General features: G+C 33.2%; 1 protein-coding gene across 2 annotated transcripts; it reads left to right on the forward strand.

The window, feature by feature from the left end:
• LOC109707743 (ribosome biogenesis protein BOP1 homolog) lies at positions 4,784 to 17,749 on the forward strand. Of its 2 annotated transcripts, none has more exons than XM_020229257.1 (19): positions 4,784 to 4,911; positions 6,500 to 6,607; positions 6,682 to 6,759; positions 6,846 to 6,932; positions 7,025 to 7,179; positions 8,561 to 8,678; positions 8,774 to 8,875; positions 11,866 to 12,025; positions 12,232 to 12,340; positions 12,424 to 12,526; positions 13,218 to 13,368; positions 13,704 to 13,836; positions 13,930 to 14,036; positions 14,146 to 14,216; positions 14,324 to 14,384; positions 15,097 to 15,324; positions 15,783 to 15,867; positions 16,563 to 16,741; positions 17,296 to 17,749. In XM_020229257.1, the coding sequence occupies exons 2-19, from the start codon at positions 6,530 to 6,532 to the stop codon at positions 17,379 to 17,381; spliced, it is 2,091 nt and encodes a 696-aa protein (XP_020084846.1). In that variant the 5' UTR covers positions 4,784 to 4,911; positions 6,500 to 6,529; the 3' UTR covers positions 17,382 to 17,749. The 2 variants fall into 2 exon arrangements, with proteins under 2 accessions (XP_020084846.1, XP_020084847.1); XM_020229258.1 differs by having other exon boundaries at positions 4,808 to 4,911; positions 6,523 to 6,607.

The raw sequence follows: 18,389 nt of genomic DNA on the forward strand, positions 1-18,389 counted from the left end.
CTCTAAATTGGGTGATTTGAACTTGAAAAATTTTCTATCATTAAATGAACGATATTTGTAATTAAATCTAATATTGAGTAAATTTTTATGAGCACTTTGTATGCGCAACTTCTAAAAACGCCTTACTTAGAAGCAAAACAATAACTCAAATCTGGATAAACATTGAAAAACTTTAACCAGGAATAATGCGAGTAACTCCTGCTTGCTGCCCGTAAGTTGAAATCCGTGACGGAACTCTGGAAACTTCTCCGGCCTGTAAATTAGACCTACCTCTCCTAGTTTCTCTCTCTCTCTCTCTCTATGAGGCCTTACTGTCTCACCCATGTAGCCTAATTCACCATCTCTATGAATAAAGCGGGTAGAGAGCTACCTTTCTCTCTAAAAAAAAAAAAAGGGAATAATGCGAGTAACATTTTCTATTAATTAGTTTCTAAATAATTATAAGACGTTGGTAACTAATAACTAATTAAATTAATTAATAACACCATGTGACTTATTAAATTAATATATAATTAATTAAATAATCGAACAATTAATTTATTATTATCTATAATCAATTAGCTAATTAAATTATAAACTAATTTAATATGTTTTTTCAAATAATAACTAATATTTATATTAATTAAGTAATTAATATTTTAACTTATCTAAATAATTTATTAACTAAGTTTTGACTTTCAAATAACTAATTAATTAGTTAACATATTTAATTTATTTTTTATAACTAATTAACTAATTAATAATTACATGCTTCTCCATCATCTTATAGAATATTCCTTGTTAATTAATTAATTAACTTGTTAAATATTACTCTAGTAATGATTTTATGCTTATTATTAAAATAAAATATTATTATTTAAAAATTATAATTAATCTTATTCTTATAATTCCAATCTAGCCATTGTAACGCAATATTTCTGTTCCCTCTGAGTAACCCAATTCTCATCTAAATACAAAATTATTCTAAACTCTGCTAATTTCACATGTAATACTCATCCCACGAATACACAAAAATAGTTTAATTCTGAATCATGTGGACTCGGCCTGATGGATTATGTATGGGCCGGACTTTGGGTATTGAAATTATAACTTTGGATCTGAAATGGATTTAAAAATTTAGGCTCGAAAAAATTTTAGACCTATTTAGACTTATTTAGAAGATATTTAGTCATATATATATACTAGTGTAGTGACCCGCGCGATGCAGCGAAAAAAAATATTTTAATAAAAATTTACAAAATAAATAAATAAATATGAATGTAAAGAAGAAAAAAAATATAACTATATTTGATTAGACTTAATAATATAAAAAATACATTAAAAAATATTTAAAATGGAATCACAACTCAACAAAAAATAATAAAAGAAACAGAAAAAAAAAGATAAGAATTATATGAGAAGAAAAATTATTACATAGATATTATAAAAAAAATGTTTGAAATATTGCAAGTGAAATATAATAAATATTAAAGAGCACATTGAACAGATTTTAATTGACATTTAACAAATCAAATAAACAGATTCATCCGTCCGATTCTTTTTTTGACGCAAATCAAATTTTTTAAAAAATCAATAATGAAGTAACCCGAGCATTATATATATATACACATGCGCGACATCGACGCGATATTTTAATTATTGTATAATACACTATGATAATAATCCAATATTATAAGTGTCATATTAGTGTCGGTTTGTATTTAAGAGGAAAAATATAGAAACCAACAATAAAACCAACAATAAAAAGCCCCTTGAATAAGCTTCTCAAAAAAGGGAGAAAAAATCCCCATAATAATATTGGGAAAAATATTCTAAACATTCAAGACAAAAAAAGAATCATCTCTCTGAAACAAAAGGAAACTTTTCAAGAAGTTAGAACGAATTAAAAAAAACAAAAAATGTGCCAAAAATAAAAAAAAAAAACCACCCAAAAATGCTTTCCTAAGCTCCAAGCGAACAACAAATTAAATGTAAAAAACGAAAAAAGAAACTACTGCTAGAAGTAGAGCTATAAGAAATCGAACATTCTATTCTATTGCGCTCTCAATTCAACAGGTGGAAGGTCAATAATCCTACAAAATTTTGTTGAAGTGCATGCATTCAATTGTGGTTTTATTGGGAGATGAGGAGGAAACGGTTTTGGAAGATGAGGGGTTTTGGAGGTTGGGAGATGAGAGGGAATAGTTTTGGTGCAATTATATACATTCAATTGTGGTTTTATTGGAAGATGAGGATGGAACGGTTTTGAAAGATGAGGAGTTTTGGAGGTTGGGAGATGAGAGGGAATAGTTTTGGTGCAATTATATGCATTCAATTGTGGTTTTATTGGGAGATGAGGAGAGAACGGTTTTGGAAGATGAAGAGTTTTGGAGATTGAGAGATGAAAGGGAGGAGTTTTGAAAGAAGGAGGTAATGCTATGTCAGCAAGATATTGGAGATTCATGGATTAGTATAGATATATAACAATGGATGCTATAATATATTATAAATAGTATAGTATTGTTAAGAATATATTATATAGAGCTAGGCTAGTATATTATCAGTAGCACGGAGGTATCTGTGCTAGCAAATTGTTTTCAATGATGCGGCTTCCAAATACATGATCGGCTCCGTTAGACTTGATATACACTATTAAAAGTATTTGAAAACTAAATTTCATAATTTTCCGACATCATTTGGCTAGTGATCAAAATGTCTCAAAATTGACAATTTTAAAGGTCGATGTGATGCGTTTGTAAATTTAACGATGTAAAATAATTCAAATCTGATGAAATTTTTATAGAAAATTGTTTTCACTATTTAGAGTAAGATCAATACCTCTGACCTTAAATTCAAGTCTTTTATCATTATTTTTTATGAGATTTTTTATTTTCAGCTGTTCATTTTTAGACTACTTGTTTGATAGGTAAATAATATCGAAAAATTATAAAATTTAGCTTCCAAATGCTTTCAATAGTGTAGATCAAGTTTAACGGAGCCGAACATCGATTTGAAAGCTATATCATTAAAAACAACTTGGTAGCAGAGGCCTCCGTGTTACCGATAGTATACCAACCTAGCTTTATTATATATGAGAATAAATTTTATATATAACTAAATATTATACAGAATTGAGCTGCTATACTTTTAAAAGTTCAAGTCGTCGTTGCTTATAGATTTTCGGCCCTTAGATTAAGGAATGTGTGATTAGGATGATAGTGGTCTCCTAGAATTGAGTGAGTGAATAGAAATGATCAAAAAGGTAAATATAACGATGGAAAACTTATAAGCACCAAGTGCTTTGTACTTTTACAAGCACCATAGCCAGACTCATATTATTATATATAATATATTATATTATTATTTATTTATGTGAGCATATATTATCCATATGTAGTGCGACTAGTAAAGTGGGTCTAAACAGAGCCCGATCGATATTGGGCATTAGATTTGGATCTGGGTCCGATCTTAATTTTTTAAAAAAACTATGTAGAAGATCGACCTAAAGCCCAATATTTTTTTTTAGGTCAGGTTTGAGCATAGTATGACCCAACCCAAACCCGGCCCGATTTTAGCCGTAGTCCTTTTCCTTCCCTCCTCACGAACCCCTAACCATTATTAGTTTGCTAAATTGTTTGGACATATATGATATGAAAATCAAAGAGTAATAAAAGAGTAATAATGAGACTTGAGTTTGGACACCTCAAATCTAAGGAATATTTAACAAGCATTTTTTTTTGTTTGCTCAACTTTGACTCTAGGCTATATTTGATTTTGGAATAAATCGGAACAATAAAAATTATCTCTATTTTTCTGCCGTACACTAAAAAAATAATAAGAAAAGTAATTTCGGTCAAAACGGATTATTTTAGATAATCCTACAATAATTCGGACTATTTTAGAGGAATAGGATTATTTTCATACTATGTTTTGCTAATTAAGAGTGATTAAAGTAATATACAAGTATGAGTATATATATTATTTAAAGATACATTAAATATCTTATAATAATAATAATAATAATAAATATTATTACTATTAGTTCGCCACTTTATGTTTCATTTACTATCGGGTTCGAATTTGAATCTTTAATCGTTTTGAATTTGCTTGTATCTAGTCTGAGTTTATCATATTAGGTTAACTCAAAGGGTGCGTTTGGTTCGAATTATCATGACAAGATTACAAATAATAATTTTGTTAAGGTTATTGTGTTTATTTCATCCGGTATGTAATCTGTTCAGTATTGTAGTATTACAAAAAGTGTAAGATTTGTAGTATTACAAATGGTGTAAGATTATACCGAAAATATTACTGAGAAGGGGTGTGTATATTGTGAATTACTGAAGGCCGGTAATATTGCATACTAGTTAAGGAACCCGCGCGATGCGACGGGAAGACAATACAACAGTAAATTATTATGACTATTAATATCACTTTTTTTTTTTTCTATTATGCATTAATATTTTTAAATATTAATGCTTTGAACCTGTAAGGGTTCCTGATTAATAAGCTTGATGCGCCGGGGAGATAATATAATAATAAATTATTATAGCTATTAATATCACTTTAAATTAAAATTTTAATTTTAAATGTAAATTCAAATATCAAAATCAAACTAAAAAAAATTAAAATTTGAAATCAAAATTTACAAAATTTAAGTTCGAAATCAAAATTTTAAAAATTTAAGTTTAAAATCAAAATTTAGATTCAATTTAAAATAATTTTGAATTTTTATATCTGGGTAATATTGCATATTATCTAAAATTACAATTTTACCCTCCAAAAACCCTCCCTCCAAACCCTATCAAGAGCATCGTTTCCATCTCTCTCTCACGCACGCCCCGCGCTCTCTCTCTCTCGCACGCCGCTCTCTTTCTCTCTCTCTCGCACGAACACGAACACCTCAGCTCTTCTATTGCTTCGTCCTCCCAGGTAATCTTCGCGATCTCCTTCCCTCCATTCGCCATTTTCGGATGCATATTTAATCACTTCTCTCTCGCTAAAATCCATTGTTTTCGAACTGAAGTTAGATCCGATTCGGAGGTATTTTTTTCCCTTTTTTTCGTCGATTTAAGGAGTGTTTATGCAAACTTCGTCAGATCCGATGCCATGTCTTGTTTCATTTAGTTGTAATCTTTCTACAGGACATGCTTAACAAGCACTTTTTGGTATTTTTGATTTTTATTAATCGTTTTGAATCTGCTTGTATCCAGTCGAGTCTATTAGATTAGGTTTACTCTTATCATATTTAGCCGTCTTAAAATTTATCCAAGAATCACGTTAGAAAAATTTATGAACACTAGTAAAATGAAATTATAGCGAATTGTATTATTAAAAAAAAAAAAATTTGAGGATCATCTATAAGGACTTACCTCTGCATTGCATGATTCCTTTTCTTGCTACTCCCACTGGACTTCACTGTAAACCGTTTGCTAGAACACGAGCGAGCTAAAGCCGGCTCGTGTTCGCGCGGTTATTAAACCAGTCAAATATGAACTGGCTCGTTAAAATATCGAGTTGAAAAATTCAGCTCGCGTTCGACTTGTTTATTAACGAGCTGAACATGAGCTGGCTCTCGAATAATAAGCTAAATTGTGAGTCCTATTATTGGATGAAAAGTTGAAAGAAAATTAGAAAACTAGAATCTTAATATAATATTGAAATTTACAAAATATAGATCTTTTCACATAATATTGAAATTGACAAAATAGAGATCTCAAACTTATTTCGAGCCGAACATAAGTTAGTTTGTGAACAACAAGCTGGATTGCCAGCCCTACCCACATGAATCACACTATTTTCTTCTTCTCAGTTCATTTCTTTTTCATTCATCTATCTAATGTTACCATGCTATTCCACACTCTTCATACCCATTGCATTTCTACATGTTCTTTTATACAATGTTGGGCCAAAACTGATAGGTGGAGCTAATATGCACATCTATCATCTGATAGAGGAGAAAATTCATTAAAGTTTAAGAAATTAGAAGCCTATTTTAGCATTAAAGAACCAACTAAATTATATGCATCTTTCTTGAATGATTCTATTTGATCTTCAGATCAGCTTCATTAAAGAAGGCTATCTGAGATGTTCGAGGATGCTGAAATATTTGAAATGTTCAAGACAAATTAAAACTCTATCAATAATCAAATTGCAGCAATTAGATTACTCTAATTTAAAGTTTGATGGAAAAAATAATAAATTTTAAATTGGCCGTTAGTAGAATATAATTTTTCACCGTAATATTCGATAAGACAATATTGGGCATTGGGTTTGGATCTGGGTCGAGCCTTATTTTTTAGAAATATTGGATAGAAGTTCAACCCAAAGCCCAATATGTTTTTATTGGGTCAGGTTCCGATTCCAGCCCTACTCCTTCTCCTTCTCACAAACCCGTGGCCATTAAACCCTAGCCTCGTTTCCATACCCTTTGTCCTCCTCACCTCCACCCCTTTCTCACTCCCTCCTCCGCCACGAATCTACTGATTTCTTCTTGCTATCTCTAAATTTTCATTATTAGTTTACTAAATTCGCCATAAAAAGATTCTAAATGAAGAAGGAAATTCCTGCGGAGCCATTGTCTGATGAATCCAAGCGGAGCGACTCTACGGATCCATCTGAAGATGAGGTGGGTTTCTATTCCCTGATCAATTAGTCTCCTTTTTTATGTATTTTTCGTTCTCTTAATCTATTGTGTTGTAGGAATTATCCTCTTATTATGGGGAAGATGGAGAAGAGAACGGAGAATCTGGAGGAGAGAGCGATTCCTCAGAAGATGAGGTACTTCTTACCAATTTTATTTTAATTCTTTGAAAATATGCATGTTTTTTTCTTTTTTTAATAATTTTTGGTAAACATTTTTGTAGGTATCATCTTTGGATGATGCGGAAGATCGGGGCACCAATGGGGATGTCATAAAGTCTGTAGAAGAGAGCGATTCCTCGGAAGATGAGGTAATTGTCACTGATTGGCTTATTTGGCTTGTTTTCCCTTTTTTTTTGTGATTATTAGAATATTATGTATGTTTTGGATGTTTTACTATTAGGTGGCTCCTAGGAATACGATTGGAGAAGTACCGTTGGAGTGGTATAGAGATGAGGAGCATGTTGGGTATGATGTTTCTGGTAAGAAGATCAAGAAACAGGCCAGGAAGGACAAAATTGAGTCCTTTCTTGCCGGAGCAGATAATGTGAAAAATTGGTACGCAAATGTCGATTTCCTTTTCTATGGTAGCGGATGAAAACATGCAGTGAAGTTCGATTTAGATGCTTGTTTCGTTCTTGATGTTTTTCTACTGACGTTTGTTACACCATTGTTGCACCCCTGTAATAATTATTACATATTTTTCCGTATTTCTCAGATAAATAGGCTATAACAATGGGATAGTGCTTTCTTGAGAAAATTCATGAGAGCACTAAATGGCTGTTTAGTATAGAACTTGGCACAAGTACATCAATTGAGGGTGTGTGATAGTTAGATATCACTCATGTTAGAATTTCCTCTATGACCTCAAAGTCAGTTCAGTTAGATATCACACTCCTGTTAGAAGTTGGTTTGTCTATCTGACCTTAAAGATTGTTTTGTTGCATCATAATGATCAGTATTGATCCTTCTCCCTCACAGTTGGTCCGGTTAAAGTACTATTCAACTTCGAGAAAGCTTTGGTAGATTAATAATTTTCATGATCAGATGTCAACTTGAAACTAACCTAATAATAATTTACTCCAAATAGGGCTTATGGTGAAGTCTCTTATGTTTTTAGTAGGTAGATTTATCTTAGTGGTTGCAGTTTTGCCTCTTGTGATGGAGGAATAACTTTCCAGAACATAAAAAGATTGAATTAAGATGACAATATTTACTCAGTAACTTGGAAGTCACCTGTTTGAAACTTGATATGCCATGGGTTGGAATGGTGCACCATCCTGATTTTATGAATCATCTAAGGATGCAGTTCATTGAACCTTAACATGATCTAGAATTTATACATTAAGGGTATTAATAACTAATTATATATTTATAAATAAAATAATATATAATAGTTTCTCTATATAAAAATAAAATACTATATATATATATAAAATGAGAGAGAGGTCCACCTTGGACCTCCCTCTCACATGGTCCACGAGGTCACTTCAGCCTCGTGGACCGCGTAAGACTATTGCCGAGAGCTGCATTATTTTGCATCCTTCGTTTTCGTTTACTGCCGTTCTCAGGTGGAAAATGAAAAAATGAATTTTCCGCAAAATATGTAAAAGTGCTTTTCATTGAAAATTTTTTACATCGAACCAAACGATCCGCAAATCATTTTCAGACTGAAAAATATTTTCAACCCACTTCTACATCTCAAACCAAACACACCCTTAGTCAAGTTGGAAAACTTATGCTTTTCTATTTGCATTATTATTATTATTTGTTTCCATAACATTGATTCAATATATATAATTTGAACACCATATTGTTCCGTGCCGCAAATTTCTATTGCAGTTTGATTTACTCAACACAATTATTTTTTCTTTTTCTCATGCATAAGGTAGATTTTTTGTAATTCTTTTTTCCTCTCATGGTCCAATGACAAATTCAGGAGAAAGGTCTATGATGAGTACAATGATGAGGAAGTGGAACTAACTAAGGAGGAGATTAAAGTTATTAGTAGACTGCTGAGAGGAAAGACTCCACATGCTGGAGTTGATCCATATGCGGTTTGTGTCGATGGATATTTTTGTAATTCAATATTGCATCCTTCTTGTCTTATTTTACATAATGCAATGTTTTGCCACTTCAATTTCTCCTTCAGCCGTATGTTGATTGGTTTGTTTGGGAGGACAAAGCACATCCACTTTCAAGTGCCCCGGAGCCAAAGAGGCGATTTATTCGTTCAAAGTGGGAGGACAAGAAGGTAATAATACATGCCTTTGAGTTTTTATAGTGGAAGAAGAAATTGATCTTTATGCACAGTTGGTTCTTTATCTTATAAACTGTATAGTTATCAAGTAGTATTTCACTTTTCATTTGTATGAAAAAAACATAAACACTGCATCACGTTTCGCAACTTATTAAGAGCTGAATTAGTTGCGACCAATGGACAGCTTCTTTTATGAGCATCTCTAAAAGTTTCCATTTCCAGTTTAGAGTAGTAATTGTTGGAAATAAAACCAAACTGTTAATTATGCATAAGAAAGAGTTCTTTGATATCTGTGTTAGTACTCTAAATTTGGTTGTTTTAACATGGTTTAAGTGTTGAAATCAATGGCTGACGCATTAGATTATTCAGTTTTTAATCTTGCATTTCTTGTTTGAGGGGGGAAAACTCATGGCTATTTACAAATCCAAAACTAATAATAATACTTTTTTTTTTTCTTTATGATTGCTGTGAGAAGAGATATTTCTCAAGTCGACACATTGTTGATTATCCTTTTGTTCTTATCCAAATCACTCTGTTGAGAGAGTATTTGAATAAAATAAAAACCAATTTTAGTTATATTTTTCAGGATTATTTGAGCTAGTAAGATGATGAGACTTTGGCATAAGGACAAATAAATCTTAACTTACAATCTCATTTACTGTGCTATAATGCTGTAGAAGCTAGTTGTTTTATCTGGAAGACAAAACTCATTCCTTGCAACTGAACTAAATCATGTAGACTGAACTAAATCAAGATTAAAGAGTTATAAACCTTGTATCCCAAAAGTAAAACAGTAACGCTTTAATCCAACACTACTCAGTTCTTCCCTCTTTTCACTTCTCTCGACATGCATGCAATGCTTGCTAGGTTGTCAAGTCCCCCAAGCATCTCCAGATATAGTATTATTTGTTAAACAAGGATTATTACGGTCTAAGGATAAGGATAAAAAAGGAAAGTTTGGTCCTCTAGCATATTATATGGTACAAAAGGTTAGTCCATCTCCTATACTGGATGGATCAATGTGATGAATGTATGTCATGTTTCGGTAGTGACTAACTTCAACCAGCATACAGGCAAAGGATTTAGGTTATTAATCATGCTAGCTACAAGTAGAATGGATCCTTCACTTGTTTACCACTTCCCCACTCAGGACAAACAATCCTCTAATCCTGATGACAATATATGTATTAGTTATAGGGTCGTATATATATATATAGTAGGTAGTTTATATTATTAGTAGTATATGCTATATATATGATGTGGTATTGATATATATAGTATATAGAGTCCGGCTACTATGCTAATCGTGTAGCACGGCAGCGCTCGTCCGCCTATCCAGTATTTTTCCGATGATGCGGCTGTCCAGAGAATCGACGATCGCTTCCGCGTATAGATTGATCTAGCACTATTGAAAGTATTTGGAAATTAAATTTCAGATTTTTTCGACATCATTTGGACTAAGTGATCAAAAATCTCAAAATTGACAATTTTAATGGCCAGAGTGTGTGTTTGTGAGTTTAACGGTGTAAACAATTCAAATGCGATGAAAATTTTTATAGAAATTCTTTCACTATTTAGAGTAAGATCAGTATATCTGATCTTTGAATTAAATCTTTTATCATCATTTTTCATGACATTTTTATTTTCAGCCGTTCAATTTTAGACTACTTGTTTGATAGTAAATGATATCGAAAAATTATGAAATTTAGTTTCTAATATGTTCTTAGTGTAGATCAAGTCTAACGGAGCCGATCGTCGATTTGGAAGCCGCATCATCGAAAACAACTTGGTAGCACGGAGCGCTCCGTGCTACCGATAGTATAGTAGCCTAGTTCTATATATATATATGTATATGTATATATATATGTATATGTGTATATATATATATATATGTATATGTATATATATGTATATATATATATATATACACACTTATACGGTGCTTTGTATTATTTCATCACGTTGTTATGCACATATTAAGAAAGAAGAACATAGAAATGAATTAAATGATACATATATTATGTCAAAATAGATAGCCTTGTCTTCTGTTCCACCTGATATTGTTGTAAAGAGATCTCGTCTTCTTTTGCCATTCATGCATTATCCTAATTGTTTGTTCTTCTTTTTTGTCCTGAAAAGTTTAACTATGTTAACTGTGATAATAAATAAATTTTTATAACAAAATTGTCGTTTATATGGCCCGTCAATGCCTAGATGATCTCTTAGTATTCTAGATGGCCACTCTTTGCAAGGATGTGTAGCTGGCAAATAGATGGTTCAGGCATATTAAGAGCTTCAGTGGTTCTTTAGGCATTGTTGGCGGAGATTAAGTAGGCTGTATGTCTCACTTTCGTTCTATAGAACATTTTTTTTTATTTTGATTTGAAGTCATTCCTCAAGATCGTCGTAGTAAAACTTTGGTAGAAAATGCTATTTAAAAGTTGTCTGTACTCTTATAATCAAAGAATCCATAACCATAATTTGGTTGGTGATTCATCTTTGATGACTAGATGTGCTCTATACATGAGATTCCGATTTTAACATTGAATGTGAGATTTGAATTATTTTGATGGTTATAACTGAGAAAGTTACAAACACGCAGTCTTCATGTTACATGACCAAGACATTCATCTTGTTTTTTGTTGTGTTTAACACTTTTAAGTTAATGTGTTATTTTAGGGTGAATCTTGTAACAAGTTTGTTAGTTTTTCAATTTTATTGAATAGCTGTTGATGTATTTTGTCCCATCTATCCATGCAAGATGGAATATCTTTCGTTTTGACCTATATCTTTCATTGCTTTTTTTTCATCTTCCTTTTCATTGATAGCTTGCACCATCATTAGTTACCTATTGAATATTTGATTCAGATTGTAAATATTAGATGAATGAATAATGTTTTAAAATTAAAAGTTTTTCAAATGTTTTCGATGGTAAATGAAAACTGAACCGGCTGTTATACTTCTTCTAATTTCTTCTTGTGCAGGTTGTAAGATTAGTCAGAGCCATCCGCAAAGGGTGGATTAAGTTTGACAAACCGAAAGAGGAGTCTCAATTCCATTTGTTGTGGACAGATGATTCTAATGCAGCTGACAACAAAAGGCATGGTGTTAATTACATAGCTGCACCCAAACCAAAACTGCCAGGTATTGTAATTTTTTACTTCTCATTGCCGGAGAAACATGCTGTAGTCATAAGATGAGATCAGGGTTTGTCAACTCTCTCTCTCTCTCTCTCTCTGGGGGAAGGGGTGCTAATTATTCAGATGTTTCTTTTGCTATGATTCACCTGCTGGAGTCTTTTTTTCATTTGTTTGATATATTTGACATTTATAAGTGCAATTCTACTTTAGGTCATGAAGAATCATACAACCCTTCTATAGAATACGTTCCTACAGAAGAGGAGAAGAATGCTTATCAGCTGATGTATGAGGAGGACCGTCCTAAATTTATCCCAAGGAGGTGAACGTGAAATGCCTTTATTTGGTTTGAATTTTTTGGCAGATACAATTTAGTGGCATAACCTAAGTTTGATTTTTCCCCAGGTTTGAATCTCTTAGAAGTGTACCTGCTTATGACATGGCTGTTAAGGAAGTATTCGATCGGTGTTTAGACCTGTACTTATGTCCCAGATCTCGGAAGAAACGTGTGAGTTTTTCTATCTTTGGGATGCCAATAGGGTGGTTTAGTACAGTTTTAAGGAAATCTGAACCTGGACCTGCCAATGGAAACTAAAATGAGAACTGGTGGGTTTGAAAACCCAGAAGCCATAACTAAACTCATGAGAAACTGATAATCGTAATTTGAAAAAGAAATAACTGAAACTGAGTAACTGACAACTTTATAAGGAAAAATACATCGAACAAAATTCAACGCCTTGACATGTTAACAATGAAATAAAAGGTATCATGATGAATGTCTTGATCTTTGCCGTTAGATCAACATCTGGCTGCTCAAAAGGGTGTATAGAGGATGTCTATGTGTGTGTAATCTCTGCAGTCTTGCTGTGGGTTCTATTGTTGTTTTGATTTTGGGTTGACATTATGAAGAGGGAATCGCAAAAATTTTACTGAACCCAAACTTGCTCAGTTTTAATTATCTTTACCCATCAATAAGACCGGCCTCACATAACTTTGGTTTAAACCATCTAAGTTGGGTGCGATTTTTGGTAAAAGTTTGGTATCCATAACCATAAACCATCCTTATCTTAGTTGCAACACAGATATACTTTCCCCCCTTCTGTTGCAATTATTGTAACACTAATATAAAAATTGACTCATTTGTGCTACAATTTATTCAAGAGTCTTATTTTTGATGTTATGAGTTGTTAATGTTACAGCTTAATATTGATCCTGAATCTCTCAAGCCCAAGCTACCAAGCAGGAAAGATTTGAGGCCCTATCCCACAACATGTTATCTTGAATATAGAGGCCACACTGGTCCTGTCAAGTCGCTGTCTGTTGAAATATCAGGGCAGTGGCTGGCATCTGGTTTGTGACAATTTTTTATGCTATAAACTTTTAATTAGTAGTGCCAGCATTCTCTCTTATTCTATTTATTTACGTATATCATATATCTGTGCAAAATCTGAATTTTCATACATGCCCTTAAAAATCCTTTTGCACTACAAAACTAACTCAACTATTCCCTACAAAACACCACTTAAAAAAAGGATATGGTAAGAAGCTGCACCTTTAAAGGGCAGATCTGAAAATGCAGATTTTTACGTGGCTACGTTTGTGACTAGATCTTGCAGTGCTATATATGTGAAAATCAATATTTAATGCATACTTTCTTAATTGGATCTTCAATCTCCTGTACAAAGGTTCAACTGATGGAACTGTACGAGTTTGGGAGGTTGAAACTGGGCGTTGCCTTAAAGTCTGGGATGTTGGTGAATCTGTCCAGCATGTTGCATGGAACCCTTCACAGGAACGTCCTATCCTTGCAGTAGCCCTGTAAGCCTGAGTTTGTCTTCCTCGAATAATTAATATCTCTAATTTATTATTTATGTTCTTTATAATACTTTAATTTTCTTGTCGTCATTGAAGGGGGCATGACGTGCTTCTTTTGAACACGGGTTTGGGAGATGCGGAAGTACAGATGAGGATTAAGGAACTCCTGCATGTTGAGGAATCAAAATCATCAGAAGATACAGGTGTGTTAGGGTGGATAATTAGCTATTTTTTCTTCTTTGTTTGATTATTGTTTTCTTTCTTATTTCTTCTTTATCTTTCTCCTTTTAAACCATATAATTGATGTAACAGGGGATCATGGATCTGCTGTGAGGTGGTTTCGACATGACAAGTATGATGGCATCGTATTGAAGCATTTTAAGGTCCATACTTGGATTTGTTGCTGAATATATATTTTTTTTATTTCTGTGTTGACATCCATATATTAATGATACGACAGTCTGCTTTTCTTTTTTTCTTTTTCCTACAGTCTGTGTCAACAGTTGAATGGCACTCCAAAGGAGACTATTTTGCTACTGTTGTGCCAACTGATATCCTTTTATGAAAGAATCTTCATTTTATATCCAAACGCTAATTTTTTACCCGAGAATAGTAGTTCTCGGTTATCCCCACCAACACCTCCATTTTCTATATAAAACTATCTAATATTTTTCTTATCTCCGGGAACAACCCAATTTTCATCCAAACGCTATTTTTCTTATCCCCATACTTGTACCTATCCCTGTAATAGCTAGTTCTTGTTATACCCGAACCAAACGGTACCTTAGATTAATATCTTGTTCTGCATATCTCTTTTGTTTAGTCAAGGGGCATGTAGTAATTACTAATTAGTTGGGGAGTATGAAATAATGTCTTCAACCGTGTACTATATATGGTCTCTATGTATTATTTTTTCTTCAAATATGATAAACTACCCGTAGGTGAATTATGTTACACTAAACACTTTGAATTATTTAAGATAACATATTGTTAACTATACATAAAAGTCTCTTAAAAATTACTGTAATTAATAGCTTGTAAAGAACAGACACTTACAGAATCTAAGACATTGTTGAGAATCTTCACGCTGAGGATGAGGTCTTGCATTGAATCCTTGGAATTTCTCTCCAAACCTTCTAATAGTTTGAATTTCTACCATATTTTAGAGATGATAGTCTCTGCTATAACTGAAACTTTTGTTTGTTCTTGCGGTATATTTTGCACGTTTTTCTCTAGATGTTGTGTTTCTTAACCCTCGTGCACGTGAGTCGAGATCAGTATTGGTACACCATCTCTCTGAGAAGCAAACAAAAAACCCCTTTCGGAAGTTGCAGGGGATTCCAGTTTCAGTTGCTTTTCATCAAAAAAAGAAGATTTTCTTTGTTGCGACAAAGAAATTTGTTCGTGTTTATGATCTTGAAAGTCAACGGATGATTAAAAAGCTTGAAACAGGTTGCCGCGAAGTCTCATCCATTTCTCTTCATTCTACAGGTAAGTGATGTGTAAATTCTTAATGCATTGTTCCCCCTCGATTGCGAAATCACAGACTGCCATCTCACTTTAAAAAGTTAATTAAATTGACCAAACAATTCACCCGTTTCAGCTTAGCCACCTGCCTCTTATATCTGTCAGTTTTTTCTGACACTCGTCCTAAATTGATCTAAGCATACATAATAAAAGGGGTAAGACTGGAACTTGTAGACGTGACTGTCTTGTGCTTATGGACAGTACAAATATTAGCAAAATAAGTGGCGGATGGCTGATTGAAACAGGTGTGTTAATCAGGTACTTTACTGTACCTTTTAAAACAAAGGCTGCCATTTTGTGATTGTGTGATTGCTCTGAGGGATCTGGTGTATTTGCTTATATTTATATTATTGTTCTGGAAAATTACAGTGAACTGGTGGATTTTTTCTGTATGTTGTGATTACAGAATCTTGTGTCTGCAGGTGATCATGTTATTGTAGGGAGCAGGGAAGGTAAAATGTGTTGGTTTGATTTGGACTACTCATCGAAGCCGTACAAAACTCTGAAGTATGATGCAAACCTTCCACTGCACTACTCTTTTCTAGTTTTTTCCAGTTTATTCTGCTAACATCACTAGTTGGTCTGAACATTGACTTAATAACATTTCAATGACTGATATTTTAATGTCTGGAACATCATTGGATTGCCAGTTGATAATTATTGTTTTTTAGTTAATAGTTGCTTGGACTGAGTATGTAAGCTTGATAGCATTATTTCTAAAAATTGAACTAAATCCTAGATAAATAATCATTCTCTCTTCTTTGTTATTTTGTTTCTGATGAAGTACTAAATTAATATTCGTGGCATTAGATTAATCAAATATGATATTAGTAAGGGATTCTAGTTTTTCGTTGACCCACTGAAGTAACATTAGCTGGTTTTGTACAGCTGTATGAACACTCGTAATTCTGTACAAAAATGCTGGGAATCTATTACGAGCGCATGTGAAAATTGAGTTTTTGACAAGCTTTTCATGTAAAACAAGGTTGTTAAGATTGGAATCTTCTATTGATTAGTGAGATTTTGGGATCAAATTCTAGACTCTGGTCAAGTATCATTACTTTGAAAAATTAATTTAGGGGTTTTGTGCCGAAATGGAACTTATAGTGCCGTGGCCAAACGTTTTTCTCTTTCTTCTATTTGTTTACTAATATGAAAATTTGATGATGTTTTGTTAACTCTGTGGTTCTGGTGTATTACAGGATTCACCAGAAGGACATTACAAGTGTTTCTTTTCATCGAACATACCCTCTTTTTGCCTCATGTTCCGATGACTGCACAGCTTACGTGTTTCATGGGATGGTTTATTCAGATCTTAACCAGGATCCACTTATTGTCCCATTGGAAATTCTTCATGGCCATACGCGTTCAGATGGTAGAGGTGAGCTGAGCTTTAATCAGTGATTTATTGTTATCTTTCCATAAGTTGTTCTGTTTAGTGTAAGGCTTCATCTAGGATGGTAGCTTCATCAATTGGCTATTTCTATTGGTCTGCATGGCTCGCGAGGTTTATGTCCGTTACCTAGATCCAGCCACTGCTAGTCAATCTAGTTGTTCATCCCGCTTGATGCACAGCATGAATTTGATTGCTTTTAATGTGTTCTAAAAGAAAATACATTATGGAGAGAGAATCAAGCAGATACAGTGACAAATATATTTTGTCTGGTAACTCGGCATTATAACTGTAGTGCTATAGATGCTCCTATATTGGAGAACAGATAATTCTATGATTTAGCCATATGTCGGAAAATATATTTAACTGGCATATCATAGTCCACATAGCAAAAGCTCAAAGAGACCTTTCTCTTCTAGCCTGTAAATATAGGTTGTTGTAGATACTCTACTTTTTCCTTTGAACTAAAGCTAAATACATTACTCTTTCTATTGAGTTATATTTAAGGGCAAATCGATCATGCGAGCTATTTACGTGTGCAGGTGTATTATGTTGCAAATTCCATCCTCGACAGCCTTGGTTGTTCACTGCTGGTGCAGACTCCGTTATCAAGCTTTACTGCGACTGAGATGCAGCAGAATGATGCTGAGGGTTTTACTTTGTGATTCGTCATTGCGAAAAGAACGTATACCCCGAGAAGATTTCCCTTTCTATAATTTTTGGTCGGCCAGTCTTTCGTCCAACCGGAAGTTGCTGTAAATTGTCGGTCTCATCTTTCTAAATTTTTTACGAAGAGAACATGGCTGACCATGTTTAGTAGTAAACAACTGCTTAGATGGGCATCATTTGGTGCTGAAATCAGCATTTAGCATATCTAGTAACGGCAAACGTCCTGTACCAGAAATCTGAGAAAAGAGAAAATTTTGCTGTAGAATATTTACAAGCAAGAACGCTTATACAGGGTATTTAGTGGGAATTTTTTCAAATTATTGTGATTGATTCATTCTGCAAGTAATCTGATTGGTAATGCAATAGCACATGATAACCCTAAAAATGTTAGCAGGGAGGTTTCGAGTATCTGGGTTATTCTGCAGGTGATGTAAAATTACAAAATTTAACCTTTCACACCGGAATTGCTTTATATTATATTTAAATAAAAATAAATTAAAATTTTTATTTCTCATGTAAATATTTAAGTTTACATTCAAAATTCAAAATTTTAATTTGAATTTGAATTTTAAATTCAAATTTAAATATAAATTTGAATTTTAGTTTTTTTTTAAGAGAGCCGAGCAGAAATTGAGATTATACATGAGACGGGAGCCATAAGAGTACGATTATCTATTAACCTATATTAATCTTCGTATCAACTATCTGTGTCATGTTTGCCTTAATTATTGCTCCCCTGCTGCTTTGATCTTATCTATTACTCCCTCCGCCGCTTCGATCCTGTCGATTGCTCTCTTCGATCCCGTCGGTTGCTCCCTCCAACCGATGAAAAAATGGATTTGGTTCATAATTGCTTTTGCTTTCTTAATTTGTCGCTTCGGTTTTATTTCTCTATTGCTTAGATAGGGTTATGTCGTTTTCTTTACCTTTCCTTATCCGTCGGAGCCTATATAATGAGGTGCCCATC

The sequence above is a fragment of the Ananas comosus genome, linkage group 3 (assembly GCF_001540865.1).
Source record: "Ananas comosus cultivar F153 linkage group 3, ASM154086v1, whole genome shotgun sequence".
In the NCBI taxonomy this organism is placed as follows: domain Eukaryota; kingdom Viridiplantae; phylum Streptophyta; class Magnoliopsida; order Poales; family Bromeliaceae; genus Ananas; species Ananas comosus.